The sequence below is a fragment of the Verruconis gallopava genome, assembly GCF_000836295.1.
Source record: "Verruconis gallopava strain CBS 43764 unplaced genomic scaffold supercont1.1, whole genome shotgun sequence".
NCBI classification, from domain to species: domain Eukaryota; kingdom Fungi; phylum Ascomycota; class Dothideomycetes; order Venturiales; family Sympoventuriaceae; genus Verruconis; species Verruconis gallopava.
The window spans coordinates 1,063,797-1,081,711 of NW_015622137.1; the positions used below are offsets into that span (position 1 = coordinate 1,063,797).

Here is a 17,915-nt window from a genome sequence, read left to right on the forward strand (position 1 = left end):
CCTCTCTCCCCCAACGTCGTCCCGCGGCGTCACCCTGTTTGTTCAGCCCCTACTCGTTGCTCTCTTTCTCAATCGCCCTCTCGCTTTCGCTCCCCCCGCTCCCTCTTCCTCTTCCCTCGGAACGGGCCAAGACGAGCTCAAAGACCAGCTTCGCCGCACGCGTGCTCTCCCGTCCGTCGCATCGCCACTCCTTGTGTCTCTCGAGCGTTTGAGATAACCCGTCCGCCGTTTCCCGCACCCGTCAACCCGCAGTTCAACACTGGGAGCCGCGTACGGGCAAGACACGCTCGCTCACTCGTGCCGTCCGAGCCAATTGACTCGACGAATTCTGTTCGCGGCCAATACCTGTGGATCTGAGCCACACTTCGGCAAAAAAGAGGGCTTTCGAAGTACGCGGCCGTCACGTTTCGCACCGCATTCGTCCGCCGCGCTGCCGCACGAGAATCGCAGCACCAGCCCTTAAGTACGTCCGACCACCCGGGAGACGACCCTGCGCATATATGGAAGCGTGACGGATAGAGCTCGAGCACGACACACAGCGACGGAAAAATGTTAGGAGCCTCTTTTCTACCAGCGCGGTGGCGGCCCGCCGACCAGAGCCCGCAGCAGCACCGCAAACCGACATGGCTCAGCAGGAAGCTGAACCCGTATCTGACCGGCGTTTCAAGACGTGCGACTGTGCATCCGATATACACCATAGTCTGCGTCGCCGTCCTGGCGAGCACGACCTACCTGGGCTTGCTGGAGAGCAGTCTCTTCGAGGCACGCTCCTCTGTTCAGGGATCGAGTGCCAGTGTGGACTTCGACAGTCTTCTTGCTGGCAGCAAGAAGCTGTATGCGAGCGCAGAGAACGACTGGTCCTGGCTACCGGTCGATAGCGAAATTGACAAGCCGGTCGATGATGTACGTGCCAGCTCGGCGACTCGTGCTTTTCTCAGGCCTTGCTGATCTGCACAGAACATTGCCCTCATCACCTTCGTCTTCCCGAACTCGATTTCGTCCACGCCGCAAACCGCCCCTCGCCCGGCATCCGTACCCACGCCCTCAAACTCGACCGCAAGCATCCTCCCCTGCTCCACCGGCCGTCTCCAGTCCATGTCGCAAGATGCCTCGCTCGCATACTCTATGCCCTTCTCGGAGGCCCCCAGCTTTCTGGCTGCCTCTCAGGAGATCCCGGTGTCCAAGGCTGCCTCTCAGGCCAGATACTCTGACGACGGGTCCAAGACGGAGGAGAAGAAATGGATCATGAAGGCCGTCCGAAGCCCGGGCTCTGGAGGTGTAAGGCGTTGGATGCGGAATGCGTGGGTAGACTTTGTGGATCTGCTGAAGGTACGTCGTCGCTCCCTCCCGTGCAAGCTCGCTTCCACTAATAGCAAAGCCAGAACGCTGAAACGCTCGACATCGTCATCATGATTCTCGGCTACATCTCGATGCACTTGACCTTCGTCTCGCTCTTTCTTTCGATGCGGAGGCTGGGTTCCAATGCATGGCTCGCCATCTCGGTTCTCTTCTCCTCCTGCTTTGCGTTCCTCTTCGCCTTGATCGTCACGACCAAGCTCGGCGTGTCGCTCAACATGGTGCTGCTTTCCGAAGGTCTGCCATTCTTGGTCGTCACGATCGGTTTTGAGAAGCCCATCATCCTCACCAAAGCTGTCCTTGCTCATGCACTCGACCGCAGATGGACGGAGGAGAAGAACGGCCAGAGCAGGAGTGCTGCTCCGCCGACTATACAGTACGCCGTGCAGACGGCTGTCAAGGAATGCGGCGCGGACATTGTCCGTGACTACCTGGTCGAAATCTGCATCTTGATCTGTGGCGCCGCGTCTGGAGTTCAGGGAGGCCTCCGACAGTTCTGTTTCCTGGCTGCCTGGATCCTCTTCTTCGACTGCATCCTGCTCTTCACGTTCTACACGTCCATTCTGACGGTCAAATTGGAGATCAACCGGATCAAACGACATGTCGCGCTGCGTAAGGCCCTGGAAGATGATGGCGTGAGCCGCAAAGTCGCCGAAAATGTTGCAGCGAGTAATGAATGGCCGCAGCTGAGTCGTTCTCGCTCCAGCAGCGACTCCAGCGACCCAATCGACTCTGACGAACACCCTGTCTTTGGTCGCAACGCACGAGACAGCAGCATTCCTCGTTTCAAGGTCATGATGGTCGGCGGCTTTGTTCTTATCAACCTCCTCAACTTGTGCAGCATTCCGTTCCGAAAGACCACCGGGCCACTGGTGTCAGGGCTGTCTAGCGTGGTAGCAAACCCGCCCATTGACCCCTTCAAGGTCGCGGGTAATGGCCTGGAAAGCATCCTTCAGTCAGCACAGGCCAAATCACGATCAGTAATGGTCACCGTCTTCGCCCCGATCAAGTATGAACTTGAGTATCCGTCGGTTCATTACGCCACCGGGAAGGATGACTCGACCTTCTTTGAGGGTGATTATGCCGATCAGCTGTACGCCGGAGTGGGCGGCAAGGTCGTCGAAGGGGTGCTCAAAAGCTTCGAGGATCCCGTTCTCAGTAAATGGATCGTCGTGGCGCTCGTCATGAGTCTTGTGCTCAATGGTTACTTGTTCAATGCTGCTCGATGGACGATCAAGGAACCATCACCACCAGCACAGCCACCAAAGGAAAGCGAAGTCATGGACCAAGTTCCTCCTCGGCAGGTCGCGAACCCAGAGGTTGTTGTGGCACCTCCTCAGACCCCTCCGCAAGAGGCAGAGGTAGATGGTCCGGTTCAGTCCTCGGGTGATGGCCATCAGCGAACAAGAGAGGAACTCGAGCAGATGGTCAAGGCAAAACAAGCTCACCTGTTGAGCGACGAAGAGCTCATCGATCTCGCTTCTCGCGGAAAGATCCCAGGTTATGCTCTGGAGAAGACCCTCGGCGACATGACCCGTGCTGTGAAGATCCGTCGTGCTGTGGTTTCGAGGACCCCGTCTACCAGAGAGACGGCCAGCTTCTTGGAGCATTCAAAACTTCCTTATCATCACTTCGACTACGAGCGAGTTCTTGGCGCCTGCTGCGAGAATGTTATCGGTTACATGCCGCTGCCTCTTGGTGTCGCTGGGCCTGTCAACATCGATGGGCAGAACTTCTTCCTCCCCATGGCGACTACCGAAGGCGTGCTTGTCGCCAGTACGTCGCGTGGCTGCAAAGCTATCAATGCAGGCGGCGGAGCCTCGACTGTACTCACTGCTGACGGCATGACGCGTGGTCCCTGCGTAAAGTTCGAGAGTGCTCGAAGAGCAGGCGAAGCGAAGGTCTGGGTGGACTCTGATGAGGGCCAAAAGGTCATGAAGGACGCGTTCAACTCGACGTCACGTTTTGCAAGACTGCAACAGCTGAAGACCACCATTGCCGGCAACAAACTGTTCATTCGATTCAAGACGACGACTGGCGACGCAATGGGTATGAACATGATCTCCAAGGGCTGCGAGCATGCTCTCAAGGTCATGTCTGAGGAGGCTGGCTTCGACGACATGCAAATTATCTCCCTGTCCGGTAATTTCTGTACGGACAAGAAGCCTGCGGCTATCAACTGGATCGACGGACGAGGCAAGAGTGTTGTTGCCGAGGCAACGATCCCAGGCGACGTCGTGAAGAGCGTACTGAAAACGACCGTCGAGGCTCTCGTTGAGCTGAACGTAAGCAAGAACCTCGTCGGCTCTGCCATGGCAGGTAGCATTGGAGGCTTCAATGCCCATGCAGCCAACCTGGTTGCTGCGATTTTCATTGCCACTGGTCAAGACCCAGCGCAAGTCGTCGAAAGTTCCAACTGCATTACCCTTATGGAAAAGTGAGTTCTCTCAAATCTTTCCGCCAGCTCAAGAAGTTAAGTTCGAGATACTAATTTCTACAGCATCAACGGAAACCTCCACATATCCGTATCTATGCCGTCCATCGAGGTGGGCACCATCGGCGGCGGCACAATCCTGGAACCGCAGGCCGCTATGCTCGACCTCCTCGGTGTCCGGGGCCCGCACCCCACGAATCCTGGTGACAACGCTCGACAGCTTGCCCGCATCATCGCTACTGCCGTCCTGGCTGGCGAGCTGAGTTTGAATGCAGCCTTGGCCGCTGGTCATCTTGTCCGTGCTCATATGGCACACAACAGAAGTGCGGTCCCTAGCGCTGCCCCTTCGCGAGCCGCCACTCCTGCGCCGTCCACGCCAACTACGTACGCGATGAGAGAGGGTCTGAGATTGACTGCCGCAAGTGGTAGGTAGTCAGTCTGTTTTTTGGGATTGGAGTTGGTACAGTTTCGCAACAACAGCAACAACGTCGTTCTGCTTGTGACAGACATATAGACCGCGATGAGAGGAAAGAGAAGGAAGTTTTGCAAAGGCAGATTAACAAGCTCTGCGAGATCAGAGACGACTGTCGAGACTATTTCACTTTTTTTTGCATACTTTATTAATGCTCAATTCTGTACATAGGCCTCTTGCACATAGGCACCACGCACAAAAGACGGCTCGCAGATACCTCGCTGGTATAACAGGGTGTATCAAACATTTTTGTATGGCAGCACAACATTTAATAAAAAGATGCGTTTCGAATTGGTCTCACGCTAAGTGGAGTGGTTCTCAAGCTACATATTTGTCTCGACGATTGAGTAGAACAAACAATTTCAGCTGGCTGAACAATATTTTGAGACACGGTCGTATTTCATGATGATAGCCATTTCCATTGCTGCCCCCTGTCGGACATTGATTTCCCGTAACATGCGCAAGGCTGAGGAACAGCCTCGTCCGTTCGCGGAGTCGTGACCGATCGAGCGCATTCACAATCATAACGCGCGCCCATGTCGTGTAATGTTGTAGTACGATCACTTGCCTCCGCATGTGCGAAAGGCACAAAAAAAAAAAAAAAAAAAAAAACCGACGGTAACGATGCTGGACGAGCGTGCGAAATTCTGGTCCATTCGAGACGTGAAATCGTCGTTTGCAAAAGTCACGCCGCTGGGTCTCTCTTTCTTCCTTCCCCTCGCATGTGCACGCGACCAATCAATTCCCCCCCCCCCCCCCCCCACTCCGAGAAAGGGCCAACGCGTTCGGTTGTCAGATTCGTGGGCGGTGAATTGAACCAAAAAGAAAAAGAAAAAAAGAAAGCAAAAAAAAAAGAGAGACACAAAACACAAACCAGTCGACGACGGTTGAAACTTGGTGTTCGGCCCCTTTGCTCGACGCGCCGAAAAACGCTACACGCGCACCCCGCTGCCACACCTCACACTCTCTAGGGGAGGGGGGAAACGAAAAAACAAAGGAAGAGAGAGAGAGAGAGAGAGAGAGAGAGGAGGGACAGTTCATTCCCTCCTGCCCGCAACGAACGGCCCGTTCCCCAGTTCAAAGCGACGCTGGAAAGCAGGAATCCGCCGCGTGGGATTCCCCAACAGATGACCTCGAGAGCGCCGTCACGGAACGCAGCCGTCGTCCGGAACGCGTCGAACGCGCTGCCGGCGCCCTCGCAGACCGCAACGGCGAGCGTGCGGCGCAACCTCTTCCCGCAAGCCGCGCGTCGCCAGGCTCAACACGTCAGCGCGTCGTCGGCGTCGGCAGCGGCGGTGGCGGCGGCGGCGGCAGCAGCAGCAGCAGCAGCTTCCTCGGCGGCTTCCTCTGGCGCGACGGCCGGCCTGCACCCGGCCTCGTCGTCCGGCTACAACGCGGGGAGCGAGATCATCGTGCGCGATCCCCGGACGGGCACGTTCGCCATCGACGCGCCCCAGCTGCCCTCGTCCGTGGAGCCGAGGCTGGAGGCCGAAGAGGAGGAGGCGGAGGCCAGACGGCGGCTGATCGACAGCTGGCGCAAGCATGGCGACCACGGCATGGTCGACCACAACGGTGAGTTCGCCCATCCTTTTGACGCTTGTCTCGCGCGCAAACGTCCTTGGCCATCCCACTTCTTCCCCCTCCCTCCCTCCCTCCCTCGTGAGTGGAACCCGGTCAGGGACGTCGCCTGCCGTTGTGACGGGCCGCGATCCGCGAAAAGAAGGAAGACGAAGAATATACATGCGGACACGGCTGGCTAACGAGAAGGTGTGTTGCGCAGAGATCAAAGCGGTGCTGATGGCGAGCTTGGAGAGCAAAGTGCAGAGCCTGGACGAAGACGGCTGGATGTTCGGGGATGAGGAGAAGGACGAAGAATGACAGGCTGCCCGCGAACAGTAGTCGAACTGCATTGCCCTTCCTTCGAACGGCGGATGAGATACACGTCTGCGCATACGGTTTCCTTGGGCACAGCATACGGTGGCGTTTTGGGAAGCAAACATGCCTTGAGTGTCAGCAGTTTACGATACCCTTGCTCCATAAGAAAAGAGCCGGATAGCGTGCACGGTCATGGTTATGATCACACAGAAGGCGATGCGATAAGAGTTGATAAAAGTATGACAGGAAACCGAGCAAGCTCTCAGATAGTGATCAGTTTCAATTCATAAATAGTACACACAAGCATGCACGTAGGACTGGACAGTAGAAGCCACCCATGTCTCTCGATCAGCCAATTGCTCCCTTAGTCGAAGATCCCCATACATACGCATTCGCCAACAATGCCAGACGGAGTATGTTTGATGGAGTGAGTCGTCTAGTCTCTCTTTCAGACTGCGCCGGCCCCTTGCCAATTACGCTTTGGTTCCAATCTTGACGCCGGTTTCTTTTTTTCTCATGAGAAAGGTTGTTTGGTAGTCAACACAAAAAACTCCCCTGTTCTTAGTGTTCCGAAAAAGAAAGAAGTCCCAACATCAACTGTCCACCCATACGAGACTCCCTATCAGAAAAAGATGGGAAGCGCAAAGTCAAAACCAATCACCCTTGGCGATTTTGTCGTCGTGGGTCATTGTCGGGTACATTGTTAACGACCTGGTACGTTTGTTAGTATCGGTGTGTAGAGTAACTTCCGCAAGACAAACCACTAGCCAACGGCGTGCCAACGCTGGAGACGGCACCAGATCGAATGTCCTGCATGCTGCTGTCATCGTCAAAGTCTTGGAACTCCGGCTTATCCTCAGTTTCTTCCCTGAGTAATTCAAGGGTTTTCTCCTAATTTGATTGTCAGCTCAGCTCACCATAAGCACGGCCTGGTAAGGAAACGAACCTCAATCTTGCCCGCGTCAATCGTCAGTTGACTGCCTTCCTCGTTGTAGGTTCGACAATTCTGAACCATGAGAGAGATATCTTGGCGGAACTGTTTCAAGCTCTGATAATACTTCTTGTTGATACGATCGCCAATATCGTTAAGACAAATCGGCTGTGTGATGAGCGTGTAGTAGTCTGGGTAATCGATCTTGGATGGCAGCTCGATAAATGGATTGGCCAGCTCGTACGTGCCCGTCTCATCCTTCATATCGAGCAATGTGTCGTGAACATTATCCATGATCGCCTGAATGGTAGCGCGTTGCTCAGGAGTTAACGTCTCTTTGACTTTGGTCGACGCTGGTCGACCTCGTTTCTTCGGTGGAGGGACATCATCTCCGTTGACGGATATATCGTCTAGCTTGCGCTTCTCGGCCTTGGGCTTGCGACCACGCTTCTTGGGCATGGGTGACTCGGAACTATCGCGAGACGGCATTGGTGAGTTAGCAGCAGCGGCGGCGGCGAGCTTCTTCTCCTTGTTAGCCAGACGTCGTGCGATTTTGGCATCCTTGCGAGCAATTGCAGCCTCAATCGTATCGTCGTCATTGTCGACAGCCTCAAGCCACTGCTCTTCCGTCAGACCGTCGTCGTACTTGACGCGAGTCCGCTCTCGAGCACCGCGGCCGGTGAACTCCTCGATGGCATCCTCCACCGGGTTATCCTCTTGCAAGTAAATGTCTGGAAGCTCTTCCTCAGACATGAGACGAGGCAACTTCTTGCCAGGACCATAAGGCGAGTTCTCCTCCCGCTCTCTATCAATCCTCTGGAAGATGGCAAGTTCTTCCTCCTTACGCATCATCAACATGTTCAAGTCGTCGTCGTCCATCTCCTCGTTCTCCATGCTGTCTGCATTCTCTGCCGACTCCAACATGACTCTAAGCATTGCGTCTCTTTCTTCGTTGGTCGACTTGTTGTCGAATTTACCAGCTTGAATAACTTTGCCGTCCATGTCGAGTTTAAAGTTGGCCCGCTCGAGAATCTTCTCCTCAACAGAGTTGCTGGTGATGAGACGCAGAATTCGCACCTCGTTCTTCTGACCGATACGATGGGCGCGATCCTGTGCCTGCAAATCCTGATGCGGATTCCAGTCAGAATCATAAATGATGACGGTGTCAGCCGTTTGGAGATTCAGACCCAGACCTCCAGCACGGGTCGATAACAGGAAGCAAAAGTATTCAGAGTCTGGGGCGTTGAAGAGCTTGAGTAGATCCGAGCGATCGTCGGCTTTCGTCGAGCCGTCCAGCCGCAAGTACTTCATTCCTCGCAGGCGAAGGAAGTCCTCCATGATGTTCATAATTTGTGTCATTTGGAAGAACATAAGGACACGATGACCGGTGGCCTGGAACTTGGGCAGCACGCGGTCGAGCAGCTCGAACTTACCGGCCGAGCGCCAAAGCAAGTCGTTGGTGCCACGATTAGGATTGACTTGATCTTCGACCTCCTCAAAAACGAAAGGATGGTTACAGAGCTTGCGCAGCTGCATGAGCATGTTGCTCAATCCGCGCATGCCCGTCTTACCACCCTTTCCATCGCTGATCATCATACGATTGTGCGTGACAAGCTGTTTGTACAGCTTAGCCTGCAGGGCCGAGAAGCCGCATTTGATGACTCGTTCTTGCTTTTCGGGCAAATCTGCCTCGACGTCTTTCTTCAACCGACGAAGCAGGAAAGGTCGCAGGACTTTGTGAAGACGTTTGATGATCAGCAACTGTTCTTCTTCCGTAAGCTCCATCTTATCCTGTCCACCGGTGTTGGCAAAAGGAGTATTGAACCACTCATCGAAAGACTTGACAGACTTGAAGATGTTCGGCAGGACGAAGTTCAGCAAGGCCCACAGTTCAGGTAGGTTGTTTTGAAGAGGCGTGCCAGTCAAGATCAGTCGGAAACGCGTGGTGTAGTACTGTGTGATTGTGCTGCTCAGCTTGGAATTTGAGTTCTTCATACGATGGCCTTCGTCAACAATCATGTGCAACCACTTTATCTTGCTGAGAATAGGTCTGTCCTTGATGATAAACTCATACGTGGTGAGAAGGACCTGGAACTGGCCCCATCGAATCTGCTGCTGATGCTGCCTTCGTGCATTCGGGGGACCCTTGTAGACAATCTTCTTGACGCTGGGCGCCCACTTCTCGAATTCGTTGTTCCAATTCGTGAGCGTCGACAAAGGAACGATGACGAGGTATGGTCCAGGCTCCTTCTTCTTCTCGATCAGATACGTGATCAACGATATGGTCTGAATCGTTTTGCCGAGGCCCATCTCGTCTGCCAGAATACCGTTGAGGTTGTTATTGTACAGGGAAATCATCCATTGTAGACCCTTGAGCTGATATTCCTTCAGCGTACCACCAACAAGACTTGAAGCCTGTTCCGTGACCGTTTCCTTGATGCGGTGGGCAACCTCATAGTAGTCGACCTTTGGTCGTCGGGAGCCTTCCTCGCCGTCCGAATCGTCTTCGCTGCTGCTGCTTTCTGGCTCGGGGTGCTCGCCACCGTAGCGCTTGATTGCGCTGCGTTGCTGGTCCTTGACTGAGGCCGCAAGCTGCTTGAGGAAGCCATCGGTCTGTCGAAGTAGGTGCGAAATACGCGTGTCCTTTGCCTGTCCAAGCAGTTTGAGATATGTCTCTTCGTCGTTGGCTTTGAGCGCTTGCAGACGCTGCTTGGCAGTTCGCTCCACGCGCTTTTGCTCTTCGCGCTCCAAGTATTGATGTTGCAGTGTGACCGCACGTCCCAGACGCGAGTAACGCGCGTGAGAAGCGACGGCTGCGGCGCGCAGCTTCTCCGACTGTGACACAACGGAGTTGAGGAAGTCGGTTTGCTTCTTTTTCTCTTTGGACTCGCGAGCATCTCGCTGCTGCTGCTCGAGCTTCTCTGTGATTCTGGCCTCGGGCAGACTCTGCTTCTTGCGGCGGCGGTATAGAGAACGATTTGCAGTCATGGCGAGGTTGTCCGCGTTCATCATCTCGCGGCTGATAGCACGGCGCAGCGCCTGCTGTCTGTCATGCAGACGAAGCTTGTGATATTCAATCAACAGGCGGCGCTTGATAGCAGCATCCTCACCACCCTTGAGGCTGCCAGCCTTCCACTCCGCTATGTTAGCACTCATGCTCTCGATCTCCGCTTTCCGCGACTTGAGCCGGTTGTGCAAGATAATCTCCCGTTCTTCCAGGAGCTTCACTACATCGACGCCAAGGGGTATTATGCTCGAGATTTGGGGACGCTGCGAACGATATCCATGCTCGGAATATCCAATTTGAGGCTTGAACATTTTATACGGGTTCGTAAATGTCTCGTACTTGTCACCTCTTGTGGATGAGCCACTGTCGGCTGACGCGCCTGGCGGAGCAGCCGAAGACTCTGGCGCTTGGGTTGAGGGAACCTGCTGCTTTGCTGCTAGAGGTTGCTTCCCGGCGGCTGACTCCCTCGCCATGATCTGAGCCTGAGACAGCTGATTCTTCAGCTCGGCTGACAGAGGCGTATTCTTGGCAAGATATTTGAATGCCTGGATCTGAAGACGAAGAAGCGCCATCTGCTCAGGCGTCACAGGGCTGTCCTTGATTAAAGATGGAGATGGCTGGCCATGGCCAGCTGTAGCGGCAGTAACAGCAGCAGTGCCATTTGCGCCATTGGGCGCTGTCGCCGGTGGATTGACTTGCGGCGCCGTTCCGTTCTCCTGTTGGCCGCCTGCCTGCATCTGTTGAGCAGCCAGACGTTGCTGGTTCATCATCTTCTGCTTCTGCTGTGCAGCAAGGGTCTGCTGTCGTACGGCACTGATCAGTCTGTAGGCCTTTTGGTACTCTGGATTGTCGGCGGGCACGCCGCTTGCTTCCATCTGCTTCAACCTCTGTCACAATTGTCAGTTCCAATCCCCTAGACGGAAAGACGCAAATGATTCCATGGCTAAGACAATCTGTGCACAGATTATGAAGGCTCATAGCCTTCACTGGGGGACGGGGGTGGAGGTTGAGCCCAGGTCAACAGCGCGTTGGTGGTTTAGTGTCGTGCTCGACTATGGTAACACGTGCGCGGCGACGGTATATAGGTAGCGCAGCAGAAGGCAAGAATGGTTTTGACTGGCAAACATATCGCATAGGTGGGAAGACTTACCGCGAACGTCTGCTGGATCTGCTCACGCGTGATGCCAGCAGGCAGAGGGGCCGGGCCCATATTGATCGCCTGCTGGGCTTGTCCGACGGCGGCCATTTTGGGTGCGGTGGAGCGGCTCCCGGAAGGCGTTCACTGCCGTACGTGATCAAGGAGAGCCAAGGCCGTAGCCCGGCGCGGAAGTTGCGCGAGTGTGGTGTTGTGGTGGTAGGGAGGACCAATTGCGTGGCGAGGCGCGCGGTAGTGACAGTTGGCGACGGCGACGGGGGGCTGGCTACGGTCGCGACGACGACGCTGGCGGGTCGAGTGGTTGCGGGTTCGATGGCACGGCGGTACTTCTTGATGGAACGGCCGCGTTCTGTCGATGCGGCGTGCGGAGGGAGGGCAGGGCGTCGCCTCACCGGAGACGGGGTCGGGCAAAAAATTGGACAAATGAGTGTGGGCGCGTGCGGCGACGAGAAGGCGACACGCGGCGACGCAGACGGCGCCTGAGTGGTCGAGTTTGGACGTGTTATGCGTTGCTGGGGGGCGTGGCGTTGCGATGGGGATGCCGCTCGTGAACGTTCGACTTGCGCCTAGAGCGAGGTGAACGTGTTTGAGTGAGAGAGTCCCGGGCAAGGAATGAGACGGTGGCCCAAGCGCCGTCAGCTCCAGCGGCCGTCACGTGATGGCCTGCTCATCCGCCCGCACGTCGACAGTTCGGCACCGCAAGCAAGCGTGGAAGAAAGGCACAGCACTATTTGATACACACTGCCAGGATTCTACCTGCCGGCTGGCATCCGCAAAACACCGTAAAATGGCTCTTGTCCCACAGCGCAAATCCCCAAGCCGAGCCTTGCCAACGAGAAGTTGGACGAGCGGGCCTGACTCCTCTTGTCATGCGCCAAATCCCGTGACTTTCCTTTTTTGGAACCCGCCATATCAATACAAGCAGGAAAGCTTTGTCTACGTACATCTCCGTCCTCCAAGTCGCCTTCTTTCTGCACCCTGTCATCCGTCTACTGGAATGTGTCTGGGTCGGCACTGCCGTCAGCAACCGCAAGCCTCTGCTTTAGCGTCTTTGCCTTCTTGCTGATGCCTTTCTTTCGTTTGGCTGGTGGTCCGTCCACCGCCGACACGGGCGTCGCAGCGCCCGACGGCTTGGCTGAGTTGTCGTCAAAGTTGCCCTCGCCTGTTGACCTCCGTCAGCACACATCCAAGCCGTTGGCCACAAAGGACACGGAGGGCGACGACGAAGGGATCAAGGGAATGAAGAAGAAACGAGGGAAAGGGTCTTACCTTCGTGATACATGTCGTCCATGCTGAGCTCCTTCTTTCTACCCCCTGCTCCTGCCTTTCTCTTCTTCGCCTGCTGCGCCTTGCTCGGATCGTTTGCAATCTCCTGCTCCTTCTTCTCGATCTCCGCCGCCTGCTCATCATCCGCGAGCCACATGGCGATGTCTTTGGTCCTGTTCTCTCTGCTCCTGGTGTTGAAGTCGACACCGGCACCGCCGCTTATGACAACGCGCTGCACCTCTTCCTTCTGCAGGGCGCGCTTACGGATGCGTTCCTCGATTGTGCCACGCGTGATCAAACGGTAAACGGTGACTTGCTTGGTCTGGCCGAGACGGTGGGCACGATCCATAGCTTGGGAGTCTATAGTAGGGTTCCAGTCGCTGTCGTAGAAAATGACCGTGTCTGCGGATGTCAAGTTGATACCCAGACCACCGGCGCGGGTCGAGAGCAGGAAGACAAAGATCTCGGGACGCGTCTGGAAATCTGCAACTGTGTCGCGACGATCTTCCAGCTTGGTAGAGCCGTCAAGACGGCAGTACTTGTAGTTCCGGTACGTCAAGTACTCCTCCATCAAATCGATCATGCGCGTCATCTGGAAGTACAACAGCACACGATGGCCGTTCTCCTTGAGTTCGCGAAGTAGCTGATCCAGCTTGGCAAGTTTTCCGCAATCCGTGACGAATTTACGCATGCTGGGCACCTCGATGTGGGTGAAGCGTGCCTTTCGCTTCGTTGGGGCGGGCAGCATGCCAAACACGGGGTAGTCAGCTGGGTCAACCTTTGCCTCGATCAAAGCCTCTTCCGTCTTCTCCGAAATACCGAACAGCGCCGACTGAACAAGGTTGTTGAACAGGGTGCTCTGCCTCTCCGTAATGTGGGCCTGATTAGAACAGTATATTTCAATAGGAGGAGCGGTGACAGCAGGTCTGTATCCTGTCTCCATGACGGGGAACACAGAATTCTCGTATACATTCTGAGAGATGTTGAGCAGATTGCTCATGTAGCCCTCGTTCGTCACCTCTGCCAAAGGCTTGCGGGCTTTCTTGTCCGCAATCTGGAAAAGGGCATGGACTGGAGTGTAGTCATCACCATCCGTACCATCGTAGAGTATCTCGAACGTGGAGACGTCTCGTCTCTTCCTCCGCATGTCCACGGCACGCTCAAAAACTCCATTCCGTGCGGCGAACTCCGCTTCAGTGGCAGACATGTCGGCAAACCGCAACCATGAGAAGTGGTCGTCGTTTTTCGCGCTCTCGTGAATATGATTCGACGACCAAATGTTCATGAGGTGATCAAGGTAGCGTCCACGCCACCCGGCTGCTGTGTTGCTGTAGCTAGGTATATCCAGTCGACCGCCGTCCTTATACATCAATCGGGGGAGATTATATTCAATCAAGTTGCGAACTGAATAAGCGACCTGAACATTGCTGCCTTCACGGACAAATGATTCTGTCTCTGCAAAGTAACCAAACGAGTACGGCGACGACACCTCTGCACGTTCAAAGAGATCCGGGTGGTTGCAAACCTTTCTAAACTGCATGACCAAGTTCATCAGCGTCGCGCTATCTTGATCATCGCCCATGGCAGCCTTTTCAATGAGATCCATAATGCTGATCTTGTTCCGCAGACTGGTATAGTACGCTCGTTGTCGGTATGTGAGATCGCAGAAAACATCTAGTTCGACCTTGTCACCAAGCTCCTTCTGCACGTGTTTTTTGACTCGACGTAGCATGAAGGGCTTGAGGATCATGTGAAGACGCTTGAGCTGGTCCTCGTTGAGCTTGGTGTTGCTCTGGGCGTGGCTTTCTATGTCCTTGGAGAACCAGTCGCTGAACTCGTCGTGCGAATCGAACAATGTCGGCATGATGAAATGCAGTAACGCCCACAGTTCCTGCATATTATTTTGAATAGGTGTACCCGTTAGCAGCAGACGGTTGCGGCAGTGGAAAGACAGTAAGCTCTTCCAGCGGGAACTCTGAGAGGACTTAATGGCCTGAGCCTCATCCAAAATCATGTATTGCCACTTCATCTTCTGGAAGTACTGCGCATCCTGCACGACGAGTTGATACGAGGTGATCAGGACGTGAAAGTCCGCATCCTCACGGTAAACAACACTTCTGCGATCCCAGAATTTACGCAAAATCTTCCTGTCTTTGGCTGTTCCCCAGTACGGAAGAGCCTTCATGCTTGGAACAAACTTCGTGATCTCTTGTTGCCAGTTGTGCAACGTGGACGCGGGGGCGATGACCAAGAAGGGACCCCAAACGTTATGAGTCTCCGCTAGATACGCCATAACAGATATGGACTGCACAGTCTTGCCGAGACCCATCTCGTCGGCAAGGATACCGTTGATTCCTTGTTCGTACAGGTTGACGAGCCAGTTGAGACCCTTAAGCTGGTATTCCTTTAGCTGGCATGAGAGCATCTTGGGCTGCGCAACATCCATGCTCTGCAGACTGGTTGGGTTCTGGAAGTTCATCTCGCCTTCGTCAAACTGGGCCTGCAAGTTCTGCTGCTGCTCGCCGTCGCCATTGAAGGCCTGTGCTGTTCGGCGCGCTTCTTCGACAGCATGACGAGCGTTCGCCGCAGCGGCAGCGCGCAGCTGCGAATCGTCCTCCGCATCGAAGTCGAGCTCGTCAAAGTTTGTGACCTTGGGCCCTGCCGGTCCGCTGGTGAGCCCTTCTGGCAAGTCCGGTTTGCCCGCAGTGACAGTTGATTGGTCTGCCTCAACGTCGCCAGACTTCTCTGCTTCGGCCGTTTTGACTTTTCGGCCCACGAAATGCGAGTACAATTCCGTCTGTGAGATGAGGAAGTTGAGCTTGCGCCGCTGCCGGTTGGCTTCGCGCTCAGCCTCGGCTCGTTTGGCGTTCTCCAGCTCTTGTCTGATGGCATCTTTTTGGCGAGCAGACTCATCCTTCTCATTTCTTCTCCAGAACGTCGCCATCTCTCGCATGCCACGCTTTGCACGGGCCTGGACATCCTTCGTGCTCTTGTTCGTGCGGAGCTGCCAGCGCCTTGCCTCCTTGCTGGCCAGTTGGGCGGTCTTGCGGAGGTTGGACTGTCGCACTTCTAGAGACTCCTTCTTGATGCGATATACCTTTTTGACGTTCTGTGCAATCTCCTTCCATATCGACTCGTACAGCTGGTTGTACGCCTTTGAGGTGTACGGCACAAACTCGGGAGCTGCAGACTCTTCCGTCAAGCTCTGTTCGCGGTCGGCGTGAGTGAGTTTATCGAGGCGCGCGCTTTCCTTGGGTGCGATTGTAGGCAGGTCTTCGCCACGGTCGATTGCGGCCTGAGCAGCAGCGGCCTGCTCTTTTTCGGCCTGCTTCTGCTCCTTGCTCTTGCGTGGACGAGTACCTGCACGACCACCACGTCCACGACGTGAGCTAGATGCCTCATCCATCTGGAAAGTGCTCATCGTGCCGCCTTCCAAATTGTGACCGAGGGGTGTGACTTCGCGAATGTCATCGCTAGGTGCGTTGCCCAGAAGGTGATTGGTGTGGCGAAGTTTCTTTTCATGTTTGATGGCCTCGCGTTCGAGCTTGAGTCGTTCCTCCTCGTCTAGATTTGGGTCCTCAAGTCGTTGGAGAATGTCCTGGCGTTTCTCAAGCTCGTTCTGGCGCGTCTTTTCGCGTCTTCGTTTGCGTTGCATGTCCTTTTTGCGTTCCTTCTCATCCGCGATCTCCTTGGCCTGCACCTCGGCCCATGCTGCGCTCTCGTGTGCCCTTCTGAATTCATCGGCCGCTTTTGCGGCGATATTTTCGAGAACAAGCTGGGCGCGTCTCTCGTTGTACGTGCGTCGACGCTTGCGCTTTTCCTCTTCTCCCTTGGCTAGAGCCAACGTACGCTTGATGCCACGCTCGACGTAGTCTTGCCTCCAGCGTATACGGGCATCAGCTTCGAGGTCGCTATCTCCTTCGGCGTCTATACGTGCAAGCTCAAGATCAACCTCCCTTCCATCGGCTCTCGAGCGCGAGTACGAGAGCGGCTGCACGGGCTCATGGACGTCGCCATTGACTGAGGCGGGTGCTGGTGGGACCACTTGGACGTGGTGGGTTGGAGGGACAGACTTGCTGGGTGGTGATGGGGGTCGCTCCTGCTTGAGCACAGTGTGTCCATTTGAAGCGCGTGACGACCTTCGAGAATGAGAAACGTTGCGGTGTACGGGCGTGTCCTCATTGCTCATCAAACTCGAGATGGACATTGGATCTGCTGGTCGGCTTGGTGTCTTCTGATCATAGGTTAGCAGCGTGGCTATATCAACACGAAGATCTCGTCAATCTGTTTCGTACCTCTACAGGAGATCGTCGGTCATGCTGTATATACGGCGGTTGGGATTGTGCAAAGTTGGTTTGCACATATGGCCGTGGCGATATAGGAGACTGGGCGGCCATGGCGTCTTGACGGGCAGGCGTGAAAGAATGCGCCGATGGATGCGATGGCGAACGGCGAGACGAGGGGAAGTGCGAGATGACTGGAGATTGCTGAGGCGGGTACGGCTTTTCATAGACACCCGGCACAGCTGTTCTGGCCTCGCCGTGGTTGCCGTAAGATTCTCCGCGCTGAAATCCAGATGTTAGCAGATGATGGATGGATAGACGAGTGAACGTTTTTTTTCTTTCTGCTTTCCTCTTCCCTCCTCCTCCCATCTGCATCATTGACTCTGATGGCGGCGATGATTTTTTCTTGCAGACTTACATCGTGTCCGAAGGGCTCGTAGGGGGCTCCACCACGACCTATAACTCTGTCGCCCGCGTCTTGGGTTGGATCATAATAATTCGAGGCAGGAGGATCTCGCGGCTGGACGGTAGTCGCGAGGGGCGGAAGGGTAGCGTGCGGCGAAGATGGCGAGTTGAGGATACCGTTGAAGGTTGAAGGCGGGTGCAGGGGCGTTGATGGTTTAGAATGCGAACGAGCTCGTGGTGAGTGGTGAAATGAGGCCTGTGTCGGAGACCGAGCGTAGGACGTGTCCCCCTTGGTGTTTGACACGGCCTCGTCGTCTGACGACCGCCTCGCCCGCTGCAACACTGGCTGGTGACTGTACATGGCCGCGGGCCAGTCGCTAATACGGTCTGGAGCCGTAAGCGACTACAGGGCCATGAATGCGCACAGCAAGAGAAGCCAGAAGGCCAAGCAGGGCGGTCTCGGGGACGGGCGCGACGGCGAGGTACTAAAAGTGGGAAGCAGGTTGCAATGGGAACAGCTTGGAAAAGACGAGAAGAAGGGAAAGTAAGGGTGGATTGATGGCGCAGCAAAAGCCGGGATGTAATATTGCGTGTCGATGTGGAGTGTCAAGCAGAGGAACAAGAGCGAACGCGCGCAGCGCAGCTTTAACTTAATGCCATTGTCTCGCTCGCTCTTTGGCTTTTGGGGGGGCGCGCGTGGGCGGAGAGGAGACAGCAGCAGCAGCCATCA

The 17,915-nt window shown here is 55.2% G+C and overlaps 4 protein-coding genes across 5 annotated transcripts; 2 read left to right on the plus strand and 2 right to left on the minus strand.

The window, feature by feature from the left end:
- PV09_00399 (hydroxymethylglutaryl-CoA reductase (NADPH)) lies at positions 1–4,638 on the plus strand. Its single transcript, XM_016353135.1, has 4 exons — positions 1–903; positions 958–1,329; positions 1,383–3,793; positions 3,857–4,638. The coding sequence occupies exons 1-4, from the start codon at positions 550–552 to the stop codon at positions 4,221–4,223; spliced, it is 3,504 nt and encodes a 1,167-aa protein (XP_016219392.1). The 5' UTR covers positions 1–549; the 3' UTR covers positions 4,224–4,638.
- A 415-nt stretch (positions 4,639–5,053) lies between these two features.
- On the plus strand, positions 5,054–6,460 carry PV09_00400 (uncharacterized protein). The gene is made up of 2 exons (XM_016353136.1): positions 5,054–5,834; positions 6,043–6,460. The coding sequence occupies exons 1-2, from the start codon at positions 5,390–5,392 to the stop codon at positions 6,138–6,140; spliced, it is 543 nt and encodes a 180-aa protein (XP_016219393.1). The 5' UTR covers positions 5,054–5,389; the 3' UTR covers positions 6,141–6,460.
- Positions 6,389–11,808, minus strand: PV09_00401. 2 transcript variants are annotated; one of them, XM_016353138.1, is made up of 4 exons: positions 11,226–11,808; positions 7,084–10,962; positions 6,899–7,028; positions 6,389–6,848 (listed from the first exon to the last, which is right to left on the minus strand). In XM_016353138.1, exons 1-4 carry the CDS (start codon positions 11,319–11,321, stop codon positions 6,841–6,843), a joined length of 4,113 nt encoding a protein of 1,370 aa, XP_016219395.1. In that variant the 5' UTR covers positions 11,322–11,808; the 3' UTR covers positions 6,389–6,840. The 2 variants fall into 2 exon arrangements, with proteins under 2 accessions (XP_016219395.1, XP_016219394.1); XM_016353137.1 differs by having other exon boundaries at positions 6,389–7,028.
- A 132-nt stretch (positions 11,809–11,940) lies between these two features.
- On the minus strand, positions 11,941–17,834 carry PV09_00402 (uncharacterized protein). Its single transcript, XM_016353139.1, has 4 exons — positions 17,199–17,834; positions 16,793–17,062; positions 12,501–16,731; positions 11,941–12,393 (listed from the first exon to the last, which is right to left on the minus strand). Exons 1-4 carry the CDS (start codon positions 17,544–17,546, stop codon positions 12,221–12,223), a joined length of 5,022 nt encoding a protein of 1,673 aa, XP_016219396.1. The 5' UTR covers positions 17,547–17,834; the 3' UTR covers positions 11,941–12,220.
- Between the last annotated feature and the right edge of the window lie 81 nt (positions 17,835–17,915).

Bases quoted from the DNA above. Each gene is read 5' to 3' on its own strand.
- PV09_00399 (XM_016353135.1), top strand. From the start codon at position 550: ATGTTAGGAGCCTCTTTTCTACCAGCGCGGTGGCGGCCCGCCGACCAG. The intron at 904-957 runs GTACGTGCCAGC...TGATCTGCACAG, and splicing joins TTGACAAGCCGGTCGATGAT to AACATTGCCCTCATCACCTT. The intron at 3,794-3,856 runs GTGAGTTCTCTC...TAATTTCTACAG, and splicing joins TGCATTACCCTTATGGAAAA to CATCAACGGAAACCTCCACA.
- PV09_00400 (XM_016353136.1), top strand. From the start codon at position 5,390: ATGACCTCGAGAGCGCCGTCACGGAACGCAGCCGTCGTCCGGAACGCG. The intron at 5,835-6,042 runs GTGAGTTCGCCC...TGTGTTGCGCAG, and splicing joins CGGCATGGTCGACCACAACG to AGATCAAAGCGGTGCTGATG.
- PV09_00401 (XM_016353137.1), bottom strand. From the start codon at position 11,321: ATGGCCGCCGTCGGACAAGCCCAGCAGGCGATCAATATGGGCCCGGCC. The intron at 10,963-11,225 runs GTAAGTCTTCCC...CAATTGTGACAG, and splicing joins AGATCCAGCAGACGTTCGCG to AGGTTGAAGCAGATGGAAGC. The intron at 7,029-7,083 runs GTTCGTTTCCTT...CAATCAAATTAG, and splicing joins TTGACGCGGGCAAGATTGAG to GAGAAAACCCTTGAATTACT.
- PV09_00402 (XM_016353139.1), bottom strand. From the start codon at position 17,546: ATGTACAGTCACCAGCCAGTGTTGCAGCGGGCGAGGCGGTCGTCAGAC. The intron at 17,063-17,198 runs GTAAGTCTGCAA...TCTGGATTTCAG, and splicing joins ACGAGCCCTTCGGACACGAT to CGCGGAGAATCTTACGGCAA. The intron at 12,394-12,500 runs GTAAGACCCTTT...GGAGGTCAACAG, and splicing joins GGACGACATGTATCACGAAG to GCGAGGGCAACTTTGACGAC.